This window comes from Terrapene carolina, unplaced genomic scaffold (assembly GCF_002925995.2).
Source record: "Terrapene carolina triunguis isolate 2854851 unplaced genomic scaffold, T_m_triunguis-2.0 Scaffold838, whole genome shotgun sequence".
Taxonomy (NCBI): Eukaryota; Metazoa; Chordata; order Testudines; family Emydidae; genus Terrapene; species Terrapene triunguis.
Genome location: NW_020665189.1, coordinates 12,282,605 through 12,309,312, shown reverse-complemented (window position 1 = coordinate 12,309,312; position 26,708 = coordinate 12,282,605). Strand labels below are relative to the sequence as shown.

The window sequence follows — 26,708 nt, the reverse complement described above, 5'->3', positions numbered from 1 at the left end:
CCCACTTCTTCGGATGCATCCGAAGAAGTGGGTATTCACCCACGAAAGCTCATGCTCCTATACGTTTGTTAGTCTATAAGGTGCCACAGGACTCTTTGCTGCTATTCCTGACACTGACTTTAATGACCACAGGGAAAACCACCTAAGTGCTCTGATCATCAGTTCTACCTTGCATGGGTGATGGTATGAGTTTAATAAATGAAGTGTTTTGATATACTCAATTGGTATAAAACTGAAAGGATTAATAAATGGTATTTTACCTGAAAATGGTCAGTAGTCAAAAAGTATAGGTAATCTAGCTAGAGTGACCAGATGGCAAGTGTGAAAAAGCAGGACAGGGGGTGGAGGTAATAGGCATCTATATAAGAAAAAGCCCCAAATATCGGGACTGTCCCTATAAAATCGGGACATCTGGTCAACCTAAATCTAGCAGACACATCAGGATGCTTTCAGCATCCCAAGAAACCTAGGCCAGTACAGTATGTGTGTTCAGCTTTGTGCTGTCTTCCATATATACTGCTCAGTGTGCCTAGGATTATTTTTCTCTCTTGGTGCACTAGGTGTGTAGGGTGGGATCCACAAAGGGACATGGGCATTACAATGGTGAATGTCACAGCTCCTAAACTTTAGGCACTAAGAAAAAATCACAGGACCAGAACTACGATCTGAGCTAGGCACCTGGGCAGCTTGGCACCTATACAATGCATGAGGAGAGAAAGGTAAGTAGGAATGTGATCCATAAAAGCCAGTATGTGAGGTGGGGAGCTGCCTAAGCTAGCCAATGGGAGACGCCAACAAGGGGAGGGGGGTGTACTTAGCCCCACCCCTGTCAAAGAGCTAGACACCTAAGCACCTCCCTGCAGGCTAGACTTATCTCTGCTTATCAACCCACGAACAGGAACCTGCTGCCCAGAATCAGGTGGTTTAGGTGCCTATGTTGCTGCTTGAGGAAATGAGTGAGCCCCTGACTCACTCCCACAAAATGAGAGGCGAGATGGTGGTGCCACCCCTTTAGCCCCATGGTTAGAGCACTTGCCTGGGATGTGAGACCCCCGTTTTGAATCCTTCCCCCCTCTGGCAGAGAAGGGGAATTGAACCAGTCTTCCATCTCCCGGGCAAGTGCTGTAACCACTGGGCTAAAAGTTAAAGGTGTACCCCGCCATGTTCTTCTCTCCCTCCCTCCCCCCCTCCCCCCTTGATTTTGAATGGACTCAATTCAGTAAGTGACCTCTGAGCTTGTGAACTGGACCAGGCCCTGTACGCAATTGAAGTGGCTGAACCCCTACCTTTCCTGGTTTATGAATCACTCTGGGGTGTACGCAGGAGCTAGGCATGTGGATGCCTAGAGCAGGGGTCAGCAACCTTTCAGAAGTGGTGTGCCGAGTCTTCATTTATTCACTCTAATTTAAGGTTTCGTGTGCCAGTAATACATTTTAACATTTTTAGAAGGTCTCTTTTTGTAAGTCTATAATATATAACTAAACTATTGTTGTATGTAAAGTAAATAAGGTTTTTAAAATGTTTAAGAAGCTTCATTTAAAATTAAATTAAAATGCAGAGCCCCCCCGGACGAGTGGCCAGAACCCGGGCAGTGTGAGTGCCACTGAAAATCAGCTCGCGTGCCGCCTTCGGCACGTGTGCCATACGTTGCCTACCCCTGGCCTAGAGAGAGGAAGCAGTGTGCATGCCCAGAGTCTGCAACACAGGTGCCTAGGGAACTTTTACTTTAAAAATGTAGGTGCCAAATGAGTTTTGGTACCTAAGGGTTCAGTGCAGGTTTGGGGGATACAGTGGAGCCCAAACTGGGACTTCGGTGACTAAATGCTTTTATGGATCTGGACCCTAGTTTCTCCTTTAAGTTCTCCTCTGAACACACTGACTAACTCTACCAGCTTTAATCTACCACCCAAAACTTTATTTCTGAAAAAAGGAGTGGCGTGTGTGGGGGGTGAGAGGAAACCACTACGAACAATGTATGCCACCCCAAGGTGATGTATTCCTCTTGTGATCAGCTGTGACTTTCTGGATTGGAATGGTAGAGTTTCGATTGTAAACTCACTGGGGTAAGGGCTATGGCTACTTAACACTGTGTACAGAGCAGTGTCAGGCTGGGCTTGGCAAATAATAAATCCATGCATTCATGCTCCAGCCTCCAGCTCACAACCATGTTAACCTGAGCACAGGGGGAGGTCAGTATTTTACACGTGGGAACGCTAGGGCATAGAGAGCCAAGGTGATACAGAGGGGGAGGGACGGAATCCTGCCAACAGTTCCCTGTTCTAGGCACTAGCCCAATCTGCCTAGAGGCAAGGGTAGCTTGAAACGCCCCAGCCCATCGCTGCCTGGCGGAGTAGATGCCTTGGGGCCCACCCCACCATCCTCCTGATAGAGGGGAGGTGCTGCTGAGGGCCCCCAGCCGGTGCCCGGGGCAGGTGCTGCTCTGTGCCCAGCCCCCAGCGCCTCCCCGCCTGGGCAGAGGGAGGCGCTGTGCTGTGCCCACCCCCGTGCCCTGGGTAGGGGGAGGCGCCTGCCGCCGGTGCACCCGTGTTTACAGTAGCAGCGGCGGCAGCAGCAGCTCCGCGGGGGCAGCGCTATTACCTGCATTACAGTAGCACCTGAGGCGTGAGGCGAGCCCAGCGCTCCCCGGGCAGGCGGGGCCGGGTGCTGGGCCCCTTCACGGAGCAGCATCCCCCGCTCCGCCGGCGGAGGTGTCGGTGCCAGGCTGGGCCGGGAGCGGGAGGAGAGGAGCCACCCCCAGGCCCCGGGCACTCGCCGGGCGGCAGGAGCCGAGCGGAAAATGGAGGCGTGAGGGGAGCCGCCGCCTCGGGGCGCTGGACAGCGCTGGGGAGCCTGTGCCGGTGATCGCCTGGCACCGCCCTCCCCCGCCCCAGCGCCGGGCACCTGGCACCGCCCTGCCCCGCTCCCCCCCCGCCCCAGCGCCGGGCACCTGGCATCACCCGGCACCGCCTTGCATCGCCCGTTGGCCCCCCGAGCGGAGGATGTGACTCCCGCCGGTTCCTCCTTGCAGTGGCTGGGCTGATCGGTGCTGCCCCCAGAGCTCTGGGCCTTGCAAGGAAGGGGAATCCTCGCCCCCACCCTCCCAGCTCTCTCCCCCCCCCCCTCTCTTCCGCTTGCGGGGACCAGGGGCTGAGCTCTTTATGGGGCAGTTCAACCCGGCCTGGAGAAGATGCCAAGGAAGGAGCTACCTTTGCCAGAGGGCTGGGAAGAAGCCCGGGACTTCGATGGGAAAGTGTATTATATCGACCACACCAACAAAACCACCAGCTGGATCGACCCGAGAGACAGGTATGAGGCCGGACCGGTTTGACTCCCTCGCTGCCATTCAGGGAAGCCAGGCAGGTGCAGGGAGAGGTGTCTGTTCACCCAGCCACCGCCTGCCCTTGGGCCGGAGGGAAGAGGCAGTGCAGGAGCACAAACAAAGAGCCTGATGCTAAAGGGGCACCTCGAGCCCTAAACTGGGGCTCACTGGACTTCTCCCGACAGCTGGCCCAGGAGATAGCTGTGTTTGTTCAGCGTGTGTTGCTTCAGTTGCCAATGGCGCAGACGAAAGAGGCTTTATTACAAGATTTGTAAAACACCCAGCACTGGGTGCACGTTTACATGGCTTGGATTACTTTGATTTACCCCCAAACCACTTCTCTTTCTATGCGGAGGGAGCTCTCACCACTATAGGATATACAGGCAAACCTGGGTAGTAAGCTTGGTGTTAGGGTACCAGCGCAAAGAGGCTGGAGAAAGTGATGTAGCTATCATGAATTTTGCCTGATCCCCACAATTTTTTTGTCAGGGCACTGCTAGGTTGGAGCTTGACTCATAATAGCTTTCATATTGGCGGAATGAATATACCAAAACATATTTTCAGGGATTCCTGGTGCTAATCTGCTACTCCTGGATAAGGTTTTTAGTAAACAAGTGATTTGGTTTTGGTTGATGAATAAATGCATTGATCAACCATATTTATGTATCGATCCTGATTGGCACTTCTAAATACTATTATAATACAAATTAAAAATGGTCCTGGTTAGGACTAAATTCTCTGTACCTCCCTTAGTGTGTGGGATGGGGACTTTACATTCATACCCAAGCCTGCAGTTTGACTCCATTGAGATGATTCAGTTTATAGTCTTTGATGGAAGAGGGGGATTTCCATTCCTGTAACTTTGGCTACTAAGAGCCCTACTTATAATGTTCTTTTTGCCCTCTAATCATAAAAAGTGACTTCTTAAAGTTTTTATCCTTAAATACACCATGATAATATCTTACTATATAAAGTGTGACTTGGGGAGTTTACCTTGGAATGTCCTGGTTGCTTTAAATTTGTCAGACTATTAACATTCTGCAGTTTTGGGCCACATTCTTCCCTAGTTAGACAGGTGCAACCTGACTGATTGCCTTTATTGTTTTTGCACTGCTGACACTCAGAGTTGACTTTAGCCTTTTGTTTAAGTGTGTTAAACAGTGGAGAGCTAAGTGGCAGTGTAACAGCTACTTGGTAACCATTAGAATGTTAATGAAAGTGAGAGACATCCCTTGGCTGATGTCATGACCTTCTAATTGTCCTATATGCTATAGTGAATCTCTTGCTCAGGTCCAAAAGCACCCATTGCTTGAAGAGTTTTCAAAGATCTGTTTTGGTGTGCTAGTAATAGTCCTCCTATATGTCTATCCTTCAAACTAATTTAAAATTCATAAAACCACCACCTTATTCTCTCTCTTTCTTTTAAATCTATTTACAGCCTGCCTCTGCCATGATGTCTAGAAATCATTTCTGTCCGACATTGGTAGGGAAAGTGGTCAGCTGAACTGTTTTTTGTTTTCCTTAGCCTTCCATCCATCCCTCAAACCTAGACTGTAAATTCTCTGTGGCAGGAACTATCTTTGTTACATGATGTACAGTGCCTTGCACAATGGGGTTCTGATCCTTGATTGGGATTTCTGAGCGGTATTACAAATATTTAGGGGAAGTGTTGTTCTGGCTTTTGTTTCCAATTTCATTCTTTTCACTTAAGTGTCTTGTCCCCTTTGTTACTTCAGTGCTCTTGCAGATCTGACATGCAAGCTATTCTTGTTATCAAACATACTGAGATCACGATTGCTATTTGCATTGTGGTAACATCCAAAGAATCCAGTCAGGATTGGGACCTAATTGTGATGTGCTCTACAAACACATAGTAACTATGGGGCAGGGACTAACGATCTAAGATAAGTGGTGATATTACAATATTCTACTATGCTAGTGCTATACTACAGCACATTCTAGGTTTTGGCCCATCTCTTTAAAACAAAATATCATGTCCTACATTCCCATAGGTTATTCATGGAGTCTATCATCTCCCACAGTACTTTTCTTTTTCTCTGTCTCCTTGTATTACTCTTCAGCTTCCTTCTTGACCCTCTTTGCTCTGATGTGTGCACTATTCTTGTGTTGATCATTATTATAAATTACACTCAAGTATTAAAAGCACCTGCTGTGTATGACCAGTTACTTTTCAAATGATTTGTCTACTTATGTCTGTAAGTCTCTTTTTAAAATTTTACAGTTAAAATTAGCAGCATATGATCAATTCAGTTTTCTTGCTAAATGATGGAAAAGTCACTGAAACTGTCAATTATACTTTAGGAGGAGATATAGGGTGCGGAGAGACAGATAATGTTAACAAATTTTAATTACTTGTATGTTTACTGCAACTGAAGAAGGAAACTGCCTCAAATACTATATTAAAATTTCTAAATGCAATAGTGATCTACATCTATAAAATTTCATACTTTGTACTTTGATGAATTTCAGGATTCTTTCACTTAATGAAACTTTTTTTTTTAAGAAGGTCATAGTCCAAAACAATTGTAACGAGCACAAGGTGTTACAGAATGCTGCTGTAATAATTTTAAACAGTGAAATGGAGTAAGTCTCTTAAGAGAGTCTTTCTTGTTGTGTGATAATTTACAGGTCTGGTTCAAGCTAACTTTTTTAATTGATTATTTCCCCCCCAGCAATTGATTCTTTGTATCAGTTTTCCATTATATTTGTCAGGATGCCAGCGCCCACTCATTCGTTTGATTCTAGCTCAGTTATTCATCTGACAGCCAAATGTTTGTTAGCCATGAGAATGAATGATTTGTCCAGTTCCTAACTTTACAGGATTTCAGGGAGCAGCTGCATTCCAGGAGTAGCCTTTTTTGTGCACCCTTATTCTTCTAATGAAACTAAACACAAACCAAAAATCTGTTAGCATTAGTGAGGACTAATAGTGGCATCTAAAAATCCTGGTCTTTTCCCATATAGGTAATCGCAATAAAATATAAACAATTGCAATGTACAAATATGCACCTTATTTTAGGTGTGTGTGTTGTGCTACTGCAACAACATGGACTGTGTATTTACTACTGATAACCAGGTTTTCACTGTTTTCTACAAAACAACCCAATATATGAAATTTTTCAATGATATTATGCTAGAAATACATATGGTACTGACAAGCCTTGAACCTGAAGCTGTTCTTTTACTGGTATGAATTAGGAATAATTACCAAAGTCATTGGAGTAACAGCAGTGTGAAACTGGTGTGAGGAGACCCACCAGGCCCTAGCATATTTTCAGACTGAAATGATTTTTTATCTAGTACTGTTACAAGTAAACTTTAAAATTACTGTAACATAGTTCACTGCAATTGATAGCAGTTTGTAAATAGTCAGCGTCACTATTTTTGGGGGGAGAGGGGTCTTTCATGCAGAAAAAAGGCAGAGATAGTATATAAAAAAGTGATTTGCTGTAAAACCACAGATTGCAGTGGGTATGGAGGCAGATATGACTTAAAACTCCTTTTTGAACTCATTTCCTTCAAATTGGCCAGATTTCAAGTTGACAATGCCCATATAATATCTGGTCAATTCATTCAGCGAGCCACAACTGGTAACTAAAGATAAGAGACTCAACTTTTAAAGCTTCCCTAAATCCCTCTTTCCAGTTTAATTTAGTGTAAAGAAATATGATTAGGGATACTGTATAGGTGCAGTGCTTAAGTCTGTCTATATAGTTTTTGTTATATTAGTTGATGTTGGATTTGTAGTTAGACATGTTTTGTGTTAACTGAAGCTTGTTAAATGAATTATTGCAGCAGTGTGTCTGGATGCAGACATAATGGAACACCCAGAAACTTTAGATACTTAGGAGAAGTGACTGGCAGAAAGAGGGTTCTATAATCATCTAAGAATCAGCTAAACTACTAGAGTTGATTGTATCAACTGAAATTATTCAATTTAACTGTAGAATAGAATCTTTGGCAAATTTTTTCAACAGTCTATCATTCTCCTGTCCATAAGAAGCATGGTGTCATAGCATCTTCTTGCTTATATGTATAAACAGGCCTAAGTGATGTATGACAGCACCAGAAGGATTCAGAAGTTCACTCTCATGATGGATAGAATGAGCCAAAAATTGTATGGTGTGCTGCAAGAGACCTGCCTTCAAAAGCTGACCTGAATTTCAAAGTCCTGAAGGCTTCTGTAGTCTTTAAAATGATGAGGAAGGATGATCTAACTCAGGAGTTCTCAAACTTCATTGCACCGCGACCCCTTTCTGACAACAAAAATTACTACATGACCCCAGGAGGGGAGACTGAAGCCTGCGCCCCACCGCCCCAGGTGGGGATGCCAAAGCCGAAGCCAAAGGCTTCAGCCCCAGATAGGACACCTGTAACCTTAGCCCTGCACGCAGGACTGAAGTCCTTAGGCTTCGGCCCCAGGCGGTGGAGCTCAGGCTTGGGCTTTGGCCCTAGGTGGTGGGGCTTGGGCTTGGGCTTTGGCCTTGGGTGGTGGGGTTTGGACCCTGGGCCCTAGCAAGTCTAATTCCAGCCCTGGCGACCCCATTAAAAAGTGTTCACGACCCACTTTGGGGACCCGACCCACAGTTTGAGAACCACTGGTCTAACTTATTGCTTTGAGCCTCAATTTTGCTGTGGCCTGTGTTACAATGGTCCCTTCTACCTTGAATCCATAGCTTTGGTCAGAGCAGAAACAAGTGTGAGGGATCCATGTCTGCTTTCTCAGTTGGTCTCAATACATTGCAGAAAGAGAAAGGTGTATAACAGGGGTGGGCAAACTTTTTGGTCTGAGGGCCACATCTGGGAATAGAAATTGTATGGCGGGCCGTGAATGCTCACAAAATTGGGGTTGAGGTGTGGGAGGGGGTGAGGGCTCTGGTTGGGGGTGCGGGCTATGGGATGGGGCCAGAAATGAGGAGTTCAGGGTGAGGGAGGGGGCTCTGGGCTGGGGCGTGGGGGGTGCGGGCTCTGGGCTGGGGCTGGGGATGAGGAGTTTGGGGTGTAAGAGGGTGCTCTGGGCTGGGACCGAGGGGTTTGGAGTGTGGGATGGGGATCAGGGCTGGGGCAGGGGGTTGGGGCACCGGAGGAGACTCAGGGGTGCAGGCTCTGGGCTACCTCAAGTGGCTCCCGGAAGCAGCGGCATGTCACTTCTCTGGCTCCTACGTGGAGGTGTGGCCAGGCGGCTCTGCACGCTGCCCCGTCCGCAGGTACCGTCCCTGCAGCTCCCATTGGCTGTGGTTCCTGGCCAATAGGAGCTGCGAGGGCAGCACTTGGGGCAGGGGCAGCATGCAGAGCGGAGCCCCCTAGCTGCCCCTATGCATTGGAGCCGGAGAGGGGCCATGCTGCTGCTTCCGGGAGCCACGTGGAGCAGTCCCTGGCCCTGCTCCCTGGCTGGAGTGGGGCAAGCCCCAGACCCCACTCCCCAGCAAGAGCTCGAGGGCCGGATTAAAATGGCTGGCAGGCTGGATCTGGCTCGTGGGACGTAGTTTGCCCACCCTTGGTGTATAGGGAGTGGAAGAACTTTTGAAAACTCCTATTTTGAGATTAAAGGACAAAGATTAAGAAAAAGCAACTATAATAAATTGCTTATATGTTGCATGTATGGCATCATTTTAGTAGCATACAAATGTTGTACAATACAAATATTTAGCAATGCAAATATCTTAATATATATAAATAGTGGATGTTCACATGATGGTAAGTAAATCTTCTCTTCCTCAGTCAACATAAGTTTTAGACTGGAAAGCTGTCAGGCACTTCTAATGGCCTGCTAAATGACTTCACCTAGTCAAGTGGCTTAGTCATAGTGTGTTTCTGCAACATGAAGTTGAAGTAGCTACTTATTTATGAAACTATGAATGATGAATTCTGTCCTTAGGGCTAATTCAGGATTAAGCTTCCTACAGACTGGCGTTCCAGAGACCTACATTATTCAATAATGCATGTTCCTGAAACGATCGTATTCTCTGAGTGACAGCTTCCTTTGTGTTGACACAGACCACTCAGCACACATCTTGATACAATGGCGCTAGAATTCTCATGGTCATTTTTCAAATGCAGAAGACACACCTGCATAGTAATTTAGGCCCTAGGTTTTAAGCTGTTTTTATGATTACCGCTTCGTTTTTACATAAGATAAGAGCAAAATCCCAGAAATGTGATAGTTCAGGCTGGTATCTGATCTCAAACTTAGCTGTAAATCAGGAATAGCACCAGTACAAAATTAGCTTGATTTGAGACAAGAATCTCACTTATCTTTATAGTATAGAGAAGAGTGCTTTGATTCCAACAAAGGTATTGTCCCTGGATCCTGCTAGGGAAATGGGGGTATTGTTCCATCTTTGGAGCCTATGACTAGCTGGAGTCTGATCAGTCTGAAACTCCCTTCCGCTCTGGAATGGAGAAGCATGTTCCCCACCGCCTTGGGCCTCCAATTTCAGGTCCTCACCACAGTAAATAGTTCTATGCATTCATGGCATGGTATGGCTCACAGTCTTCCAAGGTTACCTCAGAATGAAATCGACTGGACTCTGATCAATTCATCTCTGATCACTAGGCAGTGAAAACTGATAAGATTCTGGCCAGTTCTCACTTTTCTGCAGCAAAGCTGCAATAAGCATCAGAGGCATTAGAACTGTCTGTAGACTCTGGAATACAACAAACATCAGTTAGCCTTCCAAATGTGGAGTATAATCTCTGCAATCCTAAAGGCTAGAAAACCTTATAAATTGAGAGTTTAGATTTTGCAGAAGTTGACATTTGCCTGGGATAGCTTTCTATTCCAAGTTCAAATGGATTTCCAAACTTTGGCTATATGAGCCTACAGAACAGTTAACTCCTCGGAAAGGGAATAGAGCTTCCAGGAGGAATACATGACTAATAGATGCCATTTAGGGAAAATGTAGACGTTTTATTCGCTACAGGTTGAATTTTCTTGTACAGGGATTAAGGTTGAAACAAATCCTTAGAATTTAGGAGTTATAGTTTTGAAAATGCTTGCTATGGAAGGATTAGACCCAGTATGCATCTATAGATTGCAATATCCTGCATATAAATACATTTTTCAGATTTGGTGTGATACTTCAGTGTGTCTTGGCTCCTCTGTTGGTTTTACTTTTGAAACAAAATTTCACAGCCATAAGTATAGCTCTGTGATTCACTGTCCATCTCTGCTATTGGCAGCTCAGTGCATTAATCTGCCTCAGTGGAATGCAATTAAATTTAGCTAACTAAAATGTGAAAGCTCTCCACATGCCTCAAAATAAAAGGGCAATGAGAAGCACAAACAACAAATAATGGTGCAGTGCTGATTTGCAAATGAAAACCAATAGTGTAAGAAGGAAAAATCTCAAAGATGTGGGGCATTTCTCCTCTGCTTTTGTTCCGTATCCAGACTACTTTCAGCATGCATACTGGAAGAAAGAAATGTGGTTTATGCAGCTGCAGGCTTTCCTAACCTAATGCCTGCTGTTGCCCTTTTTTATTGGTAGCCAGCCAAATACCCGGTTGTAGTTATGTGAATCTGTTTCCCTCTCAAATATACACTCTCCAAAGATAGTTGTTAAATTAATTATAAAGAGCAGTCTGTTTAAGTTACTGCTAAGAGCCAGAGTACAGATTTCACAGGATTCTGAGTCTAGCCCTGACTGTGTGGGTGATAAAGGGAACTGAAGACCCTTTCCTTTTCCCTATGACAGTTTTGTGTTCTTGTGTTCTTCGAGTACTGTGCTTGAATACATGTGTGTTATTTTTTTTCTAGAGCAGTAGGGTTGAATGGTTTGTACATGTGTGTATGTGTGTACACACATGCTTGAAGGGGGAATATGGAAAGCAGAATTATTGAGGCATTTAAGACTTTGCTTAAACTAGAAACATTGAATCTTACAAGATGAACTGAATGTAATTGAAGGAGGTGCTTCTAATTGAAGCAAGTAATTGAATCAGAGCTTGAATGGAGAGCTAAAATCAATTTAACCTCTTCAGTAATGTAAATCGAACTTTCTTTTGCTTATCTAAGACTAACAAGACAAACCCCACATTGGAATTTGTGATCATTTTATGTGGTTGCAAAGATTACCTGTAGTACAGTATGGTTCTGTTTTCAGTTGAGTGTTAACACTGTCATATATGGGTTGAGGGAGGGGCATTACTGTTAAGCATGTATCTCACAATTTACCCTCTGAAGCGTACTGCTATGGCTTTCATCTTAACTATAGTAGCCTCTGTCACTAGTTTTGTTTCCGGATGATAAAAGCCTCGTTTTTTTCTCCTGTATTAGATTCATATTAATACTTGCCTTGCCCCCTCATTGATCTCATTGCATGGCCAACTGACGAGGTATATCCGCTTTATTATATAAATATTAGTATTAAACAAGAGTGTGAGCTGAAATATCAAAAAATATTTTGATTCTGAGAGAGCTTCACCAAACTGAAAGAGGGTGGGTAGAAGAACAAATCTTTCTTTTCCCCAACTGGGAAGTATATGTGTAATTCAGATGAAAGCTGCTGAAACTTGATTCTTTTCCAAACAGGTCCTTGCTCATTCTTAACTCTTTCGTTAAGAAATTAATAGCAATGTGCACCATGGTCATATGGTAAATTGCAGGGAAGGCATAAGCATTTGCCTCTGTCTAGAAACTTAGCCCTGATCTACGCTACAAATTTATGTCGGTATATCTACGTTGCTCAGGAGTGTGGAAAATCCACACCCCTGAGTGATATAGTTATGCCAACCTAACCTGCAGTGTAGACAGCGTTTTGTCGACAGGAGGGCTTCTCCCATCGACATAGCTACTGTCTCTCAGGGATGTGGAGTACCTACACTGACAGGCGGAGATAGCATCTTCACTAAGTGCTACAGTGCCTGTGCCACTGCAGCACTGTAAGTATAGACAAGCCCTTAGTTGTAGTCTGGAGAAAAAATATCTACTTCCAAGATCCTTAATTTGTCATCAGTGACATTACTATCAAACACTCCCTCCAAGAGAACATTTCTCTTCCTTGCCTACTTATCTCCAGGAGATGATGCCTAAAAACTTCTTGATTAAATCTCTAGTCAGGTATTATACAGCATGTCATCACTTTGGTTAAAACACAGAGTGACACTTTGGAAACTTTTTGATACATCTCCACTGCTATGAGAGTACTAATATATATTTGGAAACTTTTACATCAGCCAACTTCAAGACTATGCCAAAAGAGTTACTTTATCTGATATTCTCAAGAAGAATTCAAACTTGCTCCTGGGTAGTCAACTCAAATATGGTTGAAGGTCTAAATAGAGCTGTCTTGTATCCAGACTTCACATTAAAATGTTTGACCAGTGGCGAATTTAGAGTTAGTGGGGCCCTGTGTGCAGCTTCATGTTCAGGCCCCCCCCCCCCACAACCAAGCCAAGAAAAACAACATTCTTTCTTAGCTCCCCCCCCCCATTTTTCATTCTTTTTTTCTTTGTCCTCATCCTATATTATAAGTAATGGGAAGTACTTTATTTTCATTTGAGGTACCTTGATTGGGTCAGGGGGTTGGGGAGCAGTAGAGGGGGCGGAGAGCAGGCTCTGGGAGGAAGTTTGGGGGCTGGGGCAGGGGTTGGGGTGTGGAAGGAGGGGTGAGGGGTGCGGGCTCTGGGAGAAAGTTTGGATGGGGGCTCAGCTGGGGCAGAGGGTTGGGGTGTGGGAGGAGTGGTGCGGGCTCTGGGAGGAAGTTTGGGTGAGAGGCGTGGGCTCTGGGCTGGGGCAAGGGGTTGGGGTGCGGGACGGGGGCAGGGGGGCAGCGCTTACCTTGGGCAGCATGGCTCCCAAAGCGACCGGCACACACACCCTTCCGGTAGCGGCTCCTAGGTGGGGGAGGCCAGGGAGTCTTCGCGTGACTCTGCCCTCTGGTGCTGCCCCTGCAATTTCCATTGGCCGGAGTTCCCAGCCAATGTGAGCTGCGGAGTTGGTACTTGGGGCGGGGGCAGTGAACGGAGACACACCCCCTCCCAAGGGTCGCAGGGACATCCCAGCCGCTTCTGGGAACGAAGTGGCGTGGAGGGAGGGAAGCAGAGCGGGTAGGAAGCTGCCTTAGCCCTGCTGCTGGCACCCCTCTGCGTGCCCCTTAGGGGGAGGGGGTCAGCAGGTCTCTGGGCGCTGCCCAGGGCAGGTGCAGCATGCGGAGCCCCTTCCCCCCATGCCAGGGGTACATAGAGACATGCCAGCAGGCGGTCGCTTCCGGGAGCGGCGTGGGGCCACCAGCCACGGCATGCATGCTGGAGTGGGAGTACCCAAGGAAGATTTTGGTAAGGTTTGGTTTTAGAAATCAGTTTTTTACAGGCATATAGGCCCTGTATGCTTATCCTGGGCAGGTTGTCAGATATTTGTCCTGCATTTTGGGTGCCCCCCTGTTGGGGGCCCAGTTTGTTTCATGGTAAATCCGCTCCTGTGTTTGACTAATAAATATTGAGAATACAGAATCTTTATATTATTTACATTATTACATATCTCTTGGTTTGATTTCAAATCAGGACCGACGAACAACTGTCCAAATTGAGTAGTCTCAGCTCTGACCCACAACGAATAGTCACTTTGATATTTCCTATAGATAAATTCCTGATGATTATTAATAAAAGTAGCTAAAGGACAAGGCTTCGGTGACAGGAATTTAGAAATTTTGTCCAAAGCTGTCAAGGTGGCCTGGATGAATGGGTGATTTTTTTTAAAATTTAGTTTTAACCCAACAGTTAGTAAGAATGGCTATATTTGCCTTCAGTTTTGTTTTTTTACCAAGTGTTTGGATAGCCTATTGTTAACCCAATTGATCATACTTTTAATTGTTATGCATAATAATATTAAGATAAATTAGGGAAAGCTAGTCCAACTTTAAGATCTCACCCTTGGTCTTTTATGTTTCCATATGAATTTTAATAGTGCTTCCTGCCATGTTTTTAATGTCCTGTCAGAAATGTACTGAAACAAAACTAATAACTTCGGGAGGCTACCTTATCTAGCCAAGAAGTCTCATGTTTGTTCCATTCCTCCAAGTTTCTTATTATTTTATTCCACAGTAGAGGATAATTTGCCTTAAAAAGATTTCTGTTTTTTCTCCACAATATTTATTCCTAAATATTTTAAAGATTCCTTTTCTCATTTAAATGTATGTAGCTGACAACAGTTTATTTTAACTCTTTGGGGAATATTAATTCCTAAAATTTCATTTTTTTTGTAGTTTAGTTTGAAATCTGATACCTCCCCAAATTCCAAAGTCAATTGTTCTATAATTTTTAAGGATAATAGATCTTGCAACTATAACAAGACATTGTAAACATATAAAGCTATTTTGTGTTCTAATCCAGGAGATGTTTTGATGCTCTTTACCAAGAGGCTGTTTCTCACATTTATTGCAAAGGGCTCCATTACCAAAGCAAACAAAAGGGGATTAAGTAGGTCTCGTACCTCCAGACAAATTAAAAGGAGGAGACTGATGACCGTTAATCAAAGCAGATGCTCAAGGATAAGCATACAGGGCCTATATGCCTGTAAAAAACTGATTTCTAAAACCAAACCTTACCAAAATCTTCCTTGGGTACTCCCACTCCAGCTGGTCAAAGGTTTTTCTCAGTATCCAAAGAAAGCAGCACTCAGGAACAATTGCTAGAATTAGCATTATAGATCAAATTTGGAGTTATTCTGATATCAGATAAATGCCTGTCAACAAAAAACCCAGAATGGTCAAGGTGAACATATCTGGGCAAGATGACCGTCAGTATGTTTGCTAGTACCCTGACAAAAATTTTAGTATCCATCTTAATTAGAGAAATAGGTCTGTATAATGCATAGTTGTTAAGCTCTTTTCCTTCTTTAGGAATGACCACATTTTTGACTCTTTCCATGAAGCTGGAATCTTGTTCCCTTGCAATATACCATTAAACAATTCAGTTGAAATAGGGGCTATCACTTGCTTCAGAGCTCTATGCTCCCCAGAAAACTCATTGGGACCTGGAGCTTTGTTGGATTTTAAATTCCTAATTACAGCTTCATCTGGAGCAATTTGCCCATCAAGAGCTGCCACATCATCTTCTGAGAGCTGACATTGTTTCATGCTTCTCAGGTATCTATATGTTCAGGATTTGGATGTTCTGAAGTGTACAAAGTATGGTAAAAGTTAGCAGACGTTTCAGAGATCTGTTTGATGCCAGTTCCTAAATCTCCCTTTTTATTTCTAATCAGTGGGATGGCTGATTTATCCTTTTTCTTTAACTTTCTGTCTAAAAGCCTGTCAGTTTTATTGCCCTTTTCATAGTATTTTTGTTTTAAGTGTTTGCTCAGCCTTACCTGTTTGTAGCAGGTTAATCTTCTCTCTTACCTCTTATAGCTTTCTTGCAATTCTTGTCCTTGCACCCAGTACAGCTTGAGCAGTTTTAAGGAGCCATCTCTAGATCTACTTCATTTCTTTCATTGTGGTGTCTGTACTTAAACCTGGCACCAAAACTACTAATGTTAAATGTTTGGGAGGTTAACTGTTAATATGCAAACTATCTTGAACTGCTTAGCTGCCTTCAGTAACTGCGCTGTCTCAGAGAGAAAGCATTTGTGTGTTAATTAAGTTTATTTTATTGAACAGTCAGTACTGAAACCATAGAGATGCCCCCCGACTTATGCAATCGTTCTGTTCCGGAAAGCCTTACGTAACTCGAATTTTGCGTAATTCGGAAACGTATACCCATACGTTACGCAAAAATTTCCGCAACCCAAAAATCCTATTTCTGGCTTATGGAACTTTTTCCGTAAGTGTGAATTTGCGTAAATCGGGTCTTGCGTAACCCGGGGAGCGTCTGTACTAACTTGCCTCAGTTCATCTTTTGTAAAGTTTCCCAAGGTTCTTTTTTTCTCTTCTGTATGTTGCCTTTTGGATGATCTTATATTAAAGTGGCCTTTCCTATTGCATATATTCTGATAGCATTCAAATACTTGTGCATACGCTTCTTACTTTTGACTTTTCCTAATTGTTGCCTACATCCAAGCAGAAATGCCTAGAAATACTAAAGTTGAGTCAAACCTCTATACTTTCCCCATTCTTTAGGGCAGTCAGTCCAAATTCAGTTTGCTTAAATTACCTTGAGTTTGTTCAAGTTTCAGAGGCAGGACATATGTGCTTTACACCTGCATCTCATGTCACTAACCTGTAAGATGATCTGACAATGTTATCTCTTCAGTGCATGTAGGGTAAGTTTCATGCTGAATCAAAGAGATGCTGCTTCATTCTTTAACAGCTATAAGATTAGAATGTTGTAAAGCTCTTTAGTCAAGCTTTACACTGTTCAGACCTGAACTTCGTTCAGAATGTTGCCACCTATTTTCCTCTGATCTGATCATATGATGCTGCCTCTCTCAGACTTTCACTTGTGTATTATAATTTCTGGATCTATTCAGCTAGTGTTTGTGACCCAGGAGAGTTCTTTGGTCTAAGTACCTGTTTATTTCCTTCTTGAGTATATTCACAACATTAGCTTCTGTTGCTACCTTTTATTATCCCAGTTTTTCACACATGACCCCTCAGCATAGGAAGGGACACATTCAGAAGTTGGCTACATAGGTGTAACTCCATTAACTCGCATTGCTCTGAATGTACCCCATGTAGCAGAGACCAGAATCTCTCTAAATAGAGAATTCAGTATAAGTAGGGCATAGCTTTAAGGTGGAATAAGATTTGTCACGAATTCACTTTGAGTGAAAAGTCCTTGGACCACACCTGTTGATTCATTTTTGAAGTTATTTGTAGCCATATTCATGTTGGCTGAAATCAATGAAACTACTCCGAGTATTGTCCTACTCAGAGGAATTACCATACTGAATCAGACCCAAGATCGATCTGGTCCAGTATCCTGTCTCTGATAGTTACCAGCACTAGATACCTCAACAGTTTCTTATGGCAGTGAGTTTCACAATTTCATTACACATTGTGTAAAAAAAATTCCTTTTGTTGTGTTTGCATTTCCCACCTTTTAATTTCACTGAAAGTCCTCCAGTTCTTTTGAGACAAGGAAAATAAAAGCTCCCAATATACTTTCTTTAGACCATTTGTTGTTTTACATACTTTTGTCATGTCCCCACTTCATCTCTTTTCTATGGTGAGCAGTCCTAGTCTTCTCAGTCTTCATATGACAGTTTTTCTAGGCCTCTTATCACACTTGTTGCCCTTGTCTGATCCCACTCCTGTTCATCAGTTTCCTTTTTGAGATGGGGTAACCAGACCTGCACACAATATTCCTGATGAGGCCATAGCATTGATTTATATAAAGGTAACTATAATTTATGTATTATTGACTAGCCCATTCTTTATGCAACCTATCATCTTGTTTGTTACTTTGATCACAGCTGCATGTTGAGCGGAGTTCTCATCAAGATGTCTGTAATGATGCTCATGTCCCTTTCCTGAGTTGATACAGTTAATTTAGAACCTTGCCAGATGTAAGAATAGCTTATGTTTTCCGCTCCAGTGTGTATTACTTTGTATTTATTGACATTGAATTTACTTTGCCAAGGTGTTGCCCATTCACCTGGCTTGTTTGATCCTGACTAAACTAAATAACTTACCCACCTGAAAAATTTTGCTTCCTCAGTTCATGCCTCTTTTTTTAGATAATTAATAAGTATATCAAACCACACAGAATGTTGTCTGGAACCTTGAAGCACCGGCTCCCAGCCTTTTTCTCTCTCTCCCAGTGACTATTCCACTGTGGATAAATACTTAAATAGTCATTGGGCCAGAAAGAAAGAGGGGGAATGACTCTGTAGCCTTCTAGTTATGTTACCAACCTGGGAGGTGGCAGACCCAGGGTCCAGTCTCCCTGCTCCAATCACTCTTTCATGATTTATCCACAGTGCAGACAGCATCAACAGAGGACCGAGGAAGGCCCATATCAGAATATCCCATTTCTCAGTGGCTAGAGCATGTCTCCTGTGAGTTGGAAGACCCACGCTAAAATCCTTTCTCCTCTGGTGGCAGAGAAAGGGGAACTGAATTTTGGTCTCCTTCATCCCAGGCAAGGTCTCCGATCACTGGGCTGAAAGTTCTAAGGTGGGTGGTGGCACCACCATCTTCTCCTCTGGCTAGATTTTGAATGGGACCTGATCTGGTAGATGGCCTCTGAGAATACCTCCCCAAATACCTACAATCACTCTGGGGATTAGGTGGGAAATTGACAGCTGGATGCCTTGAGGGAGGCCGATGCAGAAACATGGTCACCTGAGTGAGGTGTAGGTGCCTACAAGGTTCAGCAGCAGTTTTGTGGATCATATTGGAGCCAAAACAGGGAGTTAGGCACCTACACCGGGGACATAGGTACCTAAGTACCTTTGTGAATCAGATCCCTAGTCTATTTTTGATTAGGTTTTTGTTTAATTCCTTTATCTGACACCCTAGTGACTTTACAGAATTTACCTCCGTTCTTATCCTTTCCCTGTTCTAGTTCATTTGTAATTTGCACCTTAGCTGTCACTGGATACATAGATACCATTGTGTTTCTCATTCCTTTAACGGTTGTCTGTCTGACTTAAGTGCTCCTCAGCTTCCATTTGCTTCCCCCTAGCTCCTCTACCCCCAAGCTATTTATTTTACATTCAGAAGACTGGTTCTATTTTAAAATGGAGACCACCCCTCTGTCTAGGCTCCACCTTCTTCCAAATGTACCACAGTACCTAATATACCCCTCTTCTTTCTACCATCTCCAACCATGCAATAAGATGCTGAAGTTCCCGCTATCTAGTTGGACCGGTGCATAGAACTGGAAACACTTCAGGGAAGCTACTTCTGGAGCTCTGGACCTAAATCTTCCACCAAGGAGCGTATATTTAGCTTCCAGGAACTCTCTCCTACATTTCCCTATGTCATTGGTACCAACGTTCATCATGACAACCAGTTCCTCTCCAGCTCTCACTAAAAGACTTTGATGTTTTATGCATGTCTGCTGGGAGCAAAGGTGACAGGTAAGTCGTCAAGCAGTTGTCACAATAATCACTGTTATGGTTGCAAGTCTAGCCGCACCCCTTGATTTCTCTCTGGTCTCTGAGTTCACTCTCTTCAGATCCCAAGTCACATGCCTTACAGTGGGTGGAATCCTGTGATTCTCCCATTCTTAGACGGATCTGTCATTCTGGTCTGCAGTATTCTGTGTATCCACTTGCTTGCCCAGCTGGTCCAACTGGGTTTATGCACCTGTGGGTCTTCCCCTTGACTGAGAGTCTGTGACTAGTGGCATAATGACTCAGAAAAACTTTCTTAACACAAAGTATTGTTTAATCTTATCAGTAGTAGCAAAGCATAACAGAAGTGATTTTTAAAACAAAAGTTTTACACACATCTTTGGGGGTCTGGGTCTGTCTTTCCCCTTAACCATCCCCCTCATCCAGCCTAAGTTCACTCCACTCCCACACTTGGACCTGTGGCCCAGAAACAGCTGGAGCTCTGCAGAAGGGGATCAAGACAGTTCATCAAAGAAAATGTCTCTTGCATAGTCTCTTAAGCATTGGCCAATGAGTTGTTATCTGAAACCATTACACACTTCCCTGCCTGTGTGCCGTTAGCCGTTTTTTGAATTAACCCCAAGTTTCCATACAGTAACCCTCTTACAACAAATTGAATTCCTAAACTATTATAGGCAGCTCCAAATCTGTCACAACTACATACCCAGCCATCTCAATTCTTGACTGAATGACCTATCATCACAGCCTCTTTCTCCATTTTAATTCCATCCCCTGGAGCAACCTCCTTGGTACATGAGGAATTGTCATTCTTTATTATCTCAGATTGATGGAGGACTCTCTTGAAGGGTATGTGTCCCTCAATTCCACTTCTCCAGGCCTCCAGTTGAGCAAGCCAGTTTCATGATGGAAGCCTGTTCTGAGGTGGGCCCACTGAATAATATCCCTAAGCCATATATTTAAACAGTTCTGTCCCACTCTTCTTTCAGCTCAGTAACACTGGGCTATACAGACCATGAGCTGCTTGCACAGGGTGCATATATAAACCACTTGGCCACAAAGGAAGTACTGATACGTCCTGCACTCTGTGCAATAAATTGGGTACCACTCATCCTGATTAGTCTGCTGCTGGTCTCCTCCTGCAAAATAAGACTGTTATTTTTAACTCTGGGTAGAGATGGATTTAACTTTTGTGAACTGTTAACTATTCTCCATGCATCTGAAGAAGTGGGTTTTTTATCCATGAAAGCTTATGTCCAAATAAATCTGTTAGTCTTTAAGGTGCCACCAGACTCCTCGTTGTTTTTGTGGATACAGACTAACACGGCTACCCCTCTGATATTCAGAGGAAAGGTCTTAGTATAAAGGTTTTTAATTTCTCAGTCTACTAGCCTATTAATCATTAAATTTAGAGCCTGCTTCTCCATGATGCCTAATTCCCACTTAATCCAAGCTCCCCTGTGCTCCTCCATCTGTTGTCTATTCACTCTGTCTGGGGCCTCTCTTCACTCAATGTGAGAGGTGGCAAAATCTGTCCCTAAAGACTGTTGGATGATGCCTCAGGCTTAGTGCTCAAAATCTGTTCTTCTGTTTCTTTATGTAGCTCCCTTCTTGGTGTAGGCTTACATTTATTTTAATGTACAATGTTTGGGATTTGACTTGGTCATCTGGGGTATTCTTTTCTGATTAAGAGTACAATATTAAGATAGGGAACTTTTTAATTAGAAATGTATTCACAAACAGATTTGCAATGAAATGTCTAAATTAGTTATTTCTGTTCCAGTATAGACAAATGCTTAAGTATATCTTCATGTTTCACTTTCTCACTACTTTTAATGCCACATTTCAAACATATTTCAAGTCTCTGTGAAACCCCCTGATGTGGCTACATTAAATGCACTATACAAATAGAAGACTCTTCTTGCACAGTTCATAAACTTGTTTCTTGTATTTGAAACCTGTTTAAATAATTTTTTTAAAACCAAGAAATTAAAGATCAAAATAGACTTTTTTGTGGATTGGATAGATAGACTAACGAGGATAAACAGTCTATTTGGTGAAATGTTATAGGATTTCTGTTATAATGATAAATGGCATGTGAATATGCATGTGCAATTAACAAACCCTTTTAAAGATTAAACCTCTCCATCCAAACTCGGCCTTCCTGTTGAAGTTGATGGCATCCTAAGGAGACCAATCCTTCATTGGTAGAGGAATGGACTAGATGACCTGATAGACCTCTTCCATCTCTAACTTCTGTAAACTTTATAAACAGGGTCTGCTCATTTTGAAAAGCAAACCATTTTCACAAGAATAGCCAGTAACTCTTTGATGGGATATCTGAAGCAGAGACTTACAGAAAGTGTTTATTATTATGTGTGTATGCAGCACATAGTGGGGGATTTTTAATCAATATAGTAAAATTCTACTTAATTGTAACTCCTATTTATCGATTCTGTTAAGCAAGTCTCCCCATCTAGGTACTAGCACATCTCACCAGTGACATATCACATGCTTTCCATGAACCACACAAATGTCTAATTACTGAAGGAATTGAATCAGTAATACAGAGTGTATGTACATTTTAAGTGCTGTAGAATGGTACAATGGACCTATTCAGAGGTTCATTACAAACCTCAGTGTAAAAGGTTTATGTTTTCTCCTAAACAATGAGTTTCAACATTTAGTGTGTTATCTACTAAATATCGAAGTTCAGACAAGTGAGAGAGGAAGGAAATAACATTCTGGTAGCTGAAGGAAAAAACATGCAGGTGTAGACTGTCCATTGTGGGTGAAACATACCCATGGTGTGGAAGGCCAGTAAAGCCTTCTGCACCTCTTGAGCCCTGTGTCGTGAGTGTGGGCACAGTGTTCATGCAGAGGTGAATCTGCTGGGCAAAGATCAGTCTGGATACCTTTATTGTCTTATATCTGTCTTTAAAAACATTGTACACTGCACTCTGTTGTATGACTTAAACTACAGTTGATGATTCCATGGGCTCTGCATGTCCATTAAAGGATTTTTCTGTACTCTGAAGAATGTCAGTTACTAGCCTTTACAACCAGGAGAAATCTGCTTACTTGCAGTGTAAATGAAAACATTGTTATTGACTTCTGAGCAAGGATCTCAGAGAATCTGCAGTCTGAACAATAGCATCAAAGGGGTCTTTTCGTGGGTAATTGGAAGGGGACAAAAATTTCATGTGGCTTGTCTGACAAGGCAGCTTAACTGGTGAAAACATGCATACTGTGAGTGTATATATTTTCTCAAATTAGTTTCTTGTGCAAAACATTTTGGCTAGATATGCTTCCAATACTTGGTTTTCTAAAAACACAAAAAATATAAATATAAATGCTTCAGAGATTTTTCTAACTAAAAATCTAGAGTAACAAACGAGTTCTCACAGTAAGTACTACCACATCAAGCATGCAAACACAGAATAATATTAGCACCTGATGCAACACTGTAGCAAAATCTAGTTCCATTGTGCATAGTAATAGATGTGCCTCTATGTGGGCAGGTGAATATCTGAAGCAAGGAAATAGAGAGGAAGAAAAGATGAAGTGGATTGGGGGATGGGCTGTTTCAGGAGTTGGTAATCCAATAGAACACATAACTGTACGATAGGTAATCAGTGTCCCTGATCTAGCAGGGGAAAATCCACAACTGTGAATACCTCCTAGAGTTGTGCTATCTTCCAGACTATAAACTGACATACCCTGAGGAGCTTAGGCCAGGTCTCGGGTAGGAATTTTTACCTATATAATAATGTTGGTTAGGGTTGTGAATCTTTTTACAATATTTTTATGTTAGCAAAACTCCTAGGGTGGATGCAGTTATACTGGCTAAAAAGCTAAATGGGAAAAAAAGGCTGGTCTTACTCAAAATAAGAGTGTCCATGCAGAATTTAGGGTTACCAGGTGTCCGGTTTCTGACCGGAATGTCCGGTCAAAAAGGGATCCTCGTGACTCTGGTCAGTCCTGCTGACTGTGCTGTTAAAAATCCAGTCAGCGGCGCAGTGGGACTAAGGCAGGCTCCCTGAAGCAGCGGCATGTCTCCCGTCTGGCTTCTAGGTGTAGGGGCAGCCAGAGGGCTCCGCGCGCTGCCCCCGCCCCAAGCACTAGCTCCGCAGTTCCCATTGGCTGGGAACTGCGGCCAATGGGAGCTGCAGGGGTGGTGCCTGCGGACGGGGCAGTGCACAGAGCCACCAGGAAGTGCTTCCGCATAGGAGTCAGAGGGGGAACATGCCGTTGCTTCTGGGAGCTGCTTGAGGTAAGCGCTTCCTGGAGCCTGCACTCCTGACCCCCTCGCGTACCCCAACCCCCTGCCCTAGCCCTGATCTCGCCTCCCCCGCCCCACGCTCTCTAAACCCCTCAATCCCAGTACTACAGTATCTGTATCTGTGTAAAAGGTGGTTTATTTTGTTGTGATGGAGCTTTGGATGTTCATTAGCCAGTTGGAAGATCTTATTTGTATGCTGGCTTATATAGCCAGCATTGAGAATTGGAGTCTCATCCTAGCTTGTCAGAGCATCCACTCAGGTAAGTTGGTGGCCATCCACATAAGGGGGAAAATGTAACAATTTGCTTCTTTGTGGCGGTTTAAGATTCTTTTTTGGCACTTGAATGGGAGTTAGAGGAGGAAGGGTAGAAATAAAACCCTCTTTCTTCTTGGATTGAAATCTAAATGGAGAAACTCTTGACCTATGGGTAGACATCTGTTAGCCATTTTTTTTGTGTGTGTGTAGGGGGAATAAGAATTGAGGTAGGCTTGATACCCTAGCACTTCTGGGTTTATAGGTATTAGCACTGTGACTTCCTCATGCTTTCACCCTGCTTCAGAAGCCAATCTCCAACCTTTCTCCAAGTTTTTAAAGCAGTAGTATTTGATAGTGACTCCTCTTGCAATGTGTTCAGAGATATGAATGATGAAATTTATATTGGGGTTAATGTAGAGTCGAACACTTATAATTATCCACTTTACATGAGCTCCCCATTTTCCCTTCTTCCCACCCGGACACCAGCACTTTGTCTATGCTAGCAAAAATGAGACCTATAATGCTCCGTCAGTGCAGCTACACCAGTGTTAGGAACGATAGACGCTATAATGTAGAAGTGAGTAAATTGTCTGTCGTTTCATGCAACTCAGCTGAGTTACTACTGTGGGGCTGTGCTGGTGGTAAATTAGAGCCCCTGGTTCCTAGTGTAGATGTAGTCAACACTTCAACCGAGCTGTCTCATTCTGGATCTGTCTACACTGCACTTAGATACCTGCAGCTGGCCCATGACAGCTGACTCTGGCTCGGGCTAAGGGGCTGTTTGACTGTGGTGTAGACGTTTGGGATTGAGCTGGAGCCCGGGCTCTGGAACCCTGTGAGGTGAGTCATTCAAATAGTCCCTTAGCCTTAACCCCATGAGCCCTAGTCAGCTAGCATGGGTCAGCCAGGAGTTTTGAATTGCAGTGTAGGCATGCTCTCTGTCTCTAATGGTATTACCTGTTTCTCTTGAACAACTCTGCAGAGAAGTGCTTGGACCAATTTCCCCATGATTCTTTTTCCCTTCCACTGACTTCAGCTGGAGTTGTGGGTGCCAGTACATGTAGAAATCTGGACCTAAGATGTGTCAATTTGGGCACCCAAAATTTGGCCTTTTTTTATGTCAAGACACATTTGGGGCCTGATCCTGTTTCTGACTCAGGAAAAAAACTCCTTTGGTTTCTTTTGATCTCTGAAGGAGGCTACCAGCCTTAGCCAGTTGAAGCAATGGTATTTGGTCCAAGAAGCAATACTGGGAAACTTTCAGCAAGGGTATGGCTCAAAAAAAAAAAAAAAAAAAGGACCGTGGTGAAAGTAAAGGTAAAGCTTAGGGTCTGACAGAAGTTTTAGAGTAAAGTAGAAAGAATAGATCATGGTTGAATGGTCCTGGGCCCAGCCTGCATGAGTAGAGAGCCATTAGACTTGCGGTCAAAGTGACATTCTGAACAGTCACAGGTGGTGTTTTTACAGTAACCACCAGGAAACACACAGAATGAGAAATATATTTGCACTACTGTTGGGTTGTAGATGTACTGCTGCACTTGAACCCTTGTGTACCATATTGATTCTTCATGGTGTCTGGTTTGGATGGTTTAATGGACTTATTGTGGCAGACTAGCATCTGTGTGGATCTCATTGCTGCTGGCCTCTTGGAGCATGTGTACATTACATTGTAAACCCAGGGGTTAGTGGGACTCAAGTCAGATGACCTGTGTTAGGGAACCCTGGAATTTGAGTGTCTATGCTGTTTTTTAACTCATGTTAAGACTTTTCTAACCCATGCCTAAATCTGGGGCTTTGGCATCCACACTGCAGCATGCATACCCGAGTCAAACCAACCATATTCCAGAGTCTATAGTAGGGATAGGCAACCTATGGCACGCGTGCCAAAGACGGCACGCAAGCTGATTATCAGTGGCACTTACACTGCCTGGGTCCTGGCCACCGGTCCGGGGGGCTCTGTATTTTAATTTAATTTTAAATGAAGCTTCTTAAACATTTTAAAAACATTATTTACTTTACATACAACAATAGTTTAGTTATATATTATAGACTTATAGAAGTGACTTTCTAAAAACGTTAAAATGTATTACTGGCACGCAAAACCTTAAATTATAGTGAATAAATGAAGACTCGGCACACCACTTCTGAAAGGTTGCCGACCCCTGGTCTACAGTGTCCTCCCCAAATGTGGCTGCTGTAGCCCTATGACCATGACACGTTGTGGGCAAGCTTTACTGCCTGCTCTGCACATTACAGGAAGTTTGAACAGCCCACCAACACAGCCTGCTGAGCAACCATTTTGGCCTGTGAGCTTCCAGCTACCAGACGGACCCAGCAACGTGGAGGAGGCGCCATTTGAAGAACTTCTCTTGCTTGTGTTTTCACTCCTGTGTCAAGAAACATTTTGGTGCTGATTTCTGTCCCACCAAAGGTACCTGACAGATTTCCTGATGGAGCAGCAGCAGGAGGAGGAGGAGTACCCTGGCACGGCAGATTTGCACTGAGCAATGCTGCTCAGTACAATTGGCATAGCTGCTGATGCTCCCTGCATAGGCCAACACTTATGGCGCAGGGCAACAAGCACTGACTGGTGGGATCACATCATCACGAAGGCCTGGGTTAACCAGCAGTGAGTCCAGAACTTTTGCATGAAGAAGGCTATATTTCTGAAGCTTTGTGAGCAGCTTGGCCCCATCCTCCAGCATAAAGAGACACAGCTGAGGTCACCCTTGCCGGTCCAGAAGTGGGTTGCTATAACCACTTGTTCCTTGCTATAGCCAGTGTTCCCTCTAATTTTTCCCCACGCATGTGTGGAATGAATTTTATTATGTGCACCGATATGGAGGTGATGTGTGACACCAGCCCCACCCCC

General features: G+C 43.7%; 1 protein-coding gene across 1 annotated transcript in view; it reads left to right on the top strand.

Annotated features, from left to right (window-relative positions):
• Positions 1-3,187: 3,187 nt before the first annotated feature.
• WWC1 (WW and C2 domain containing 1) overlaps positions 3,188-26,708 on the top strand; it is a 166,118-nt gene continuing 142,597 nt past the window's right edge. The window contains exon 1 of the mRNA XM_026660863.1: positions 3,188-3,306. Within this exon, the coding sequence (XP_026516648.1) occupies positions 3,188-3,306 (119 nt within the window). The remainder of the gene's footprint in view (positions 3,307-26,708) is intronic.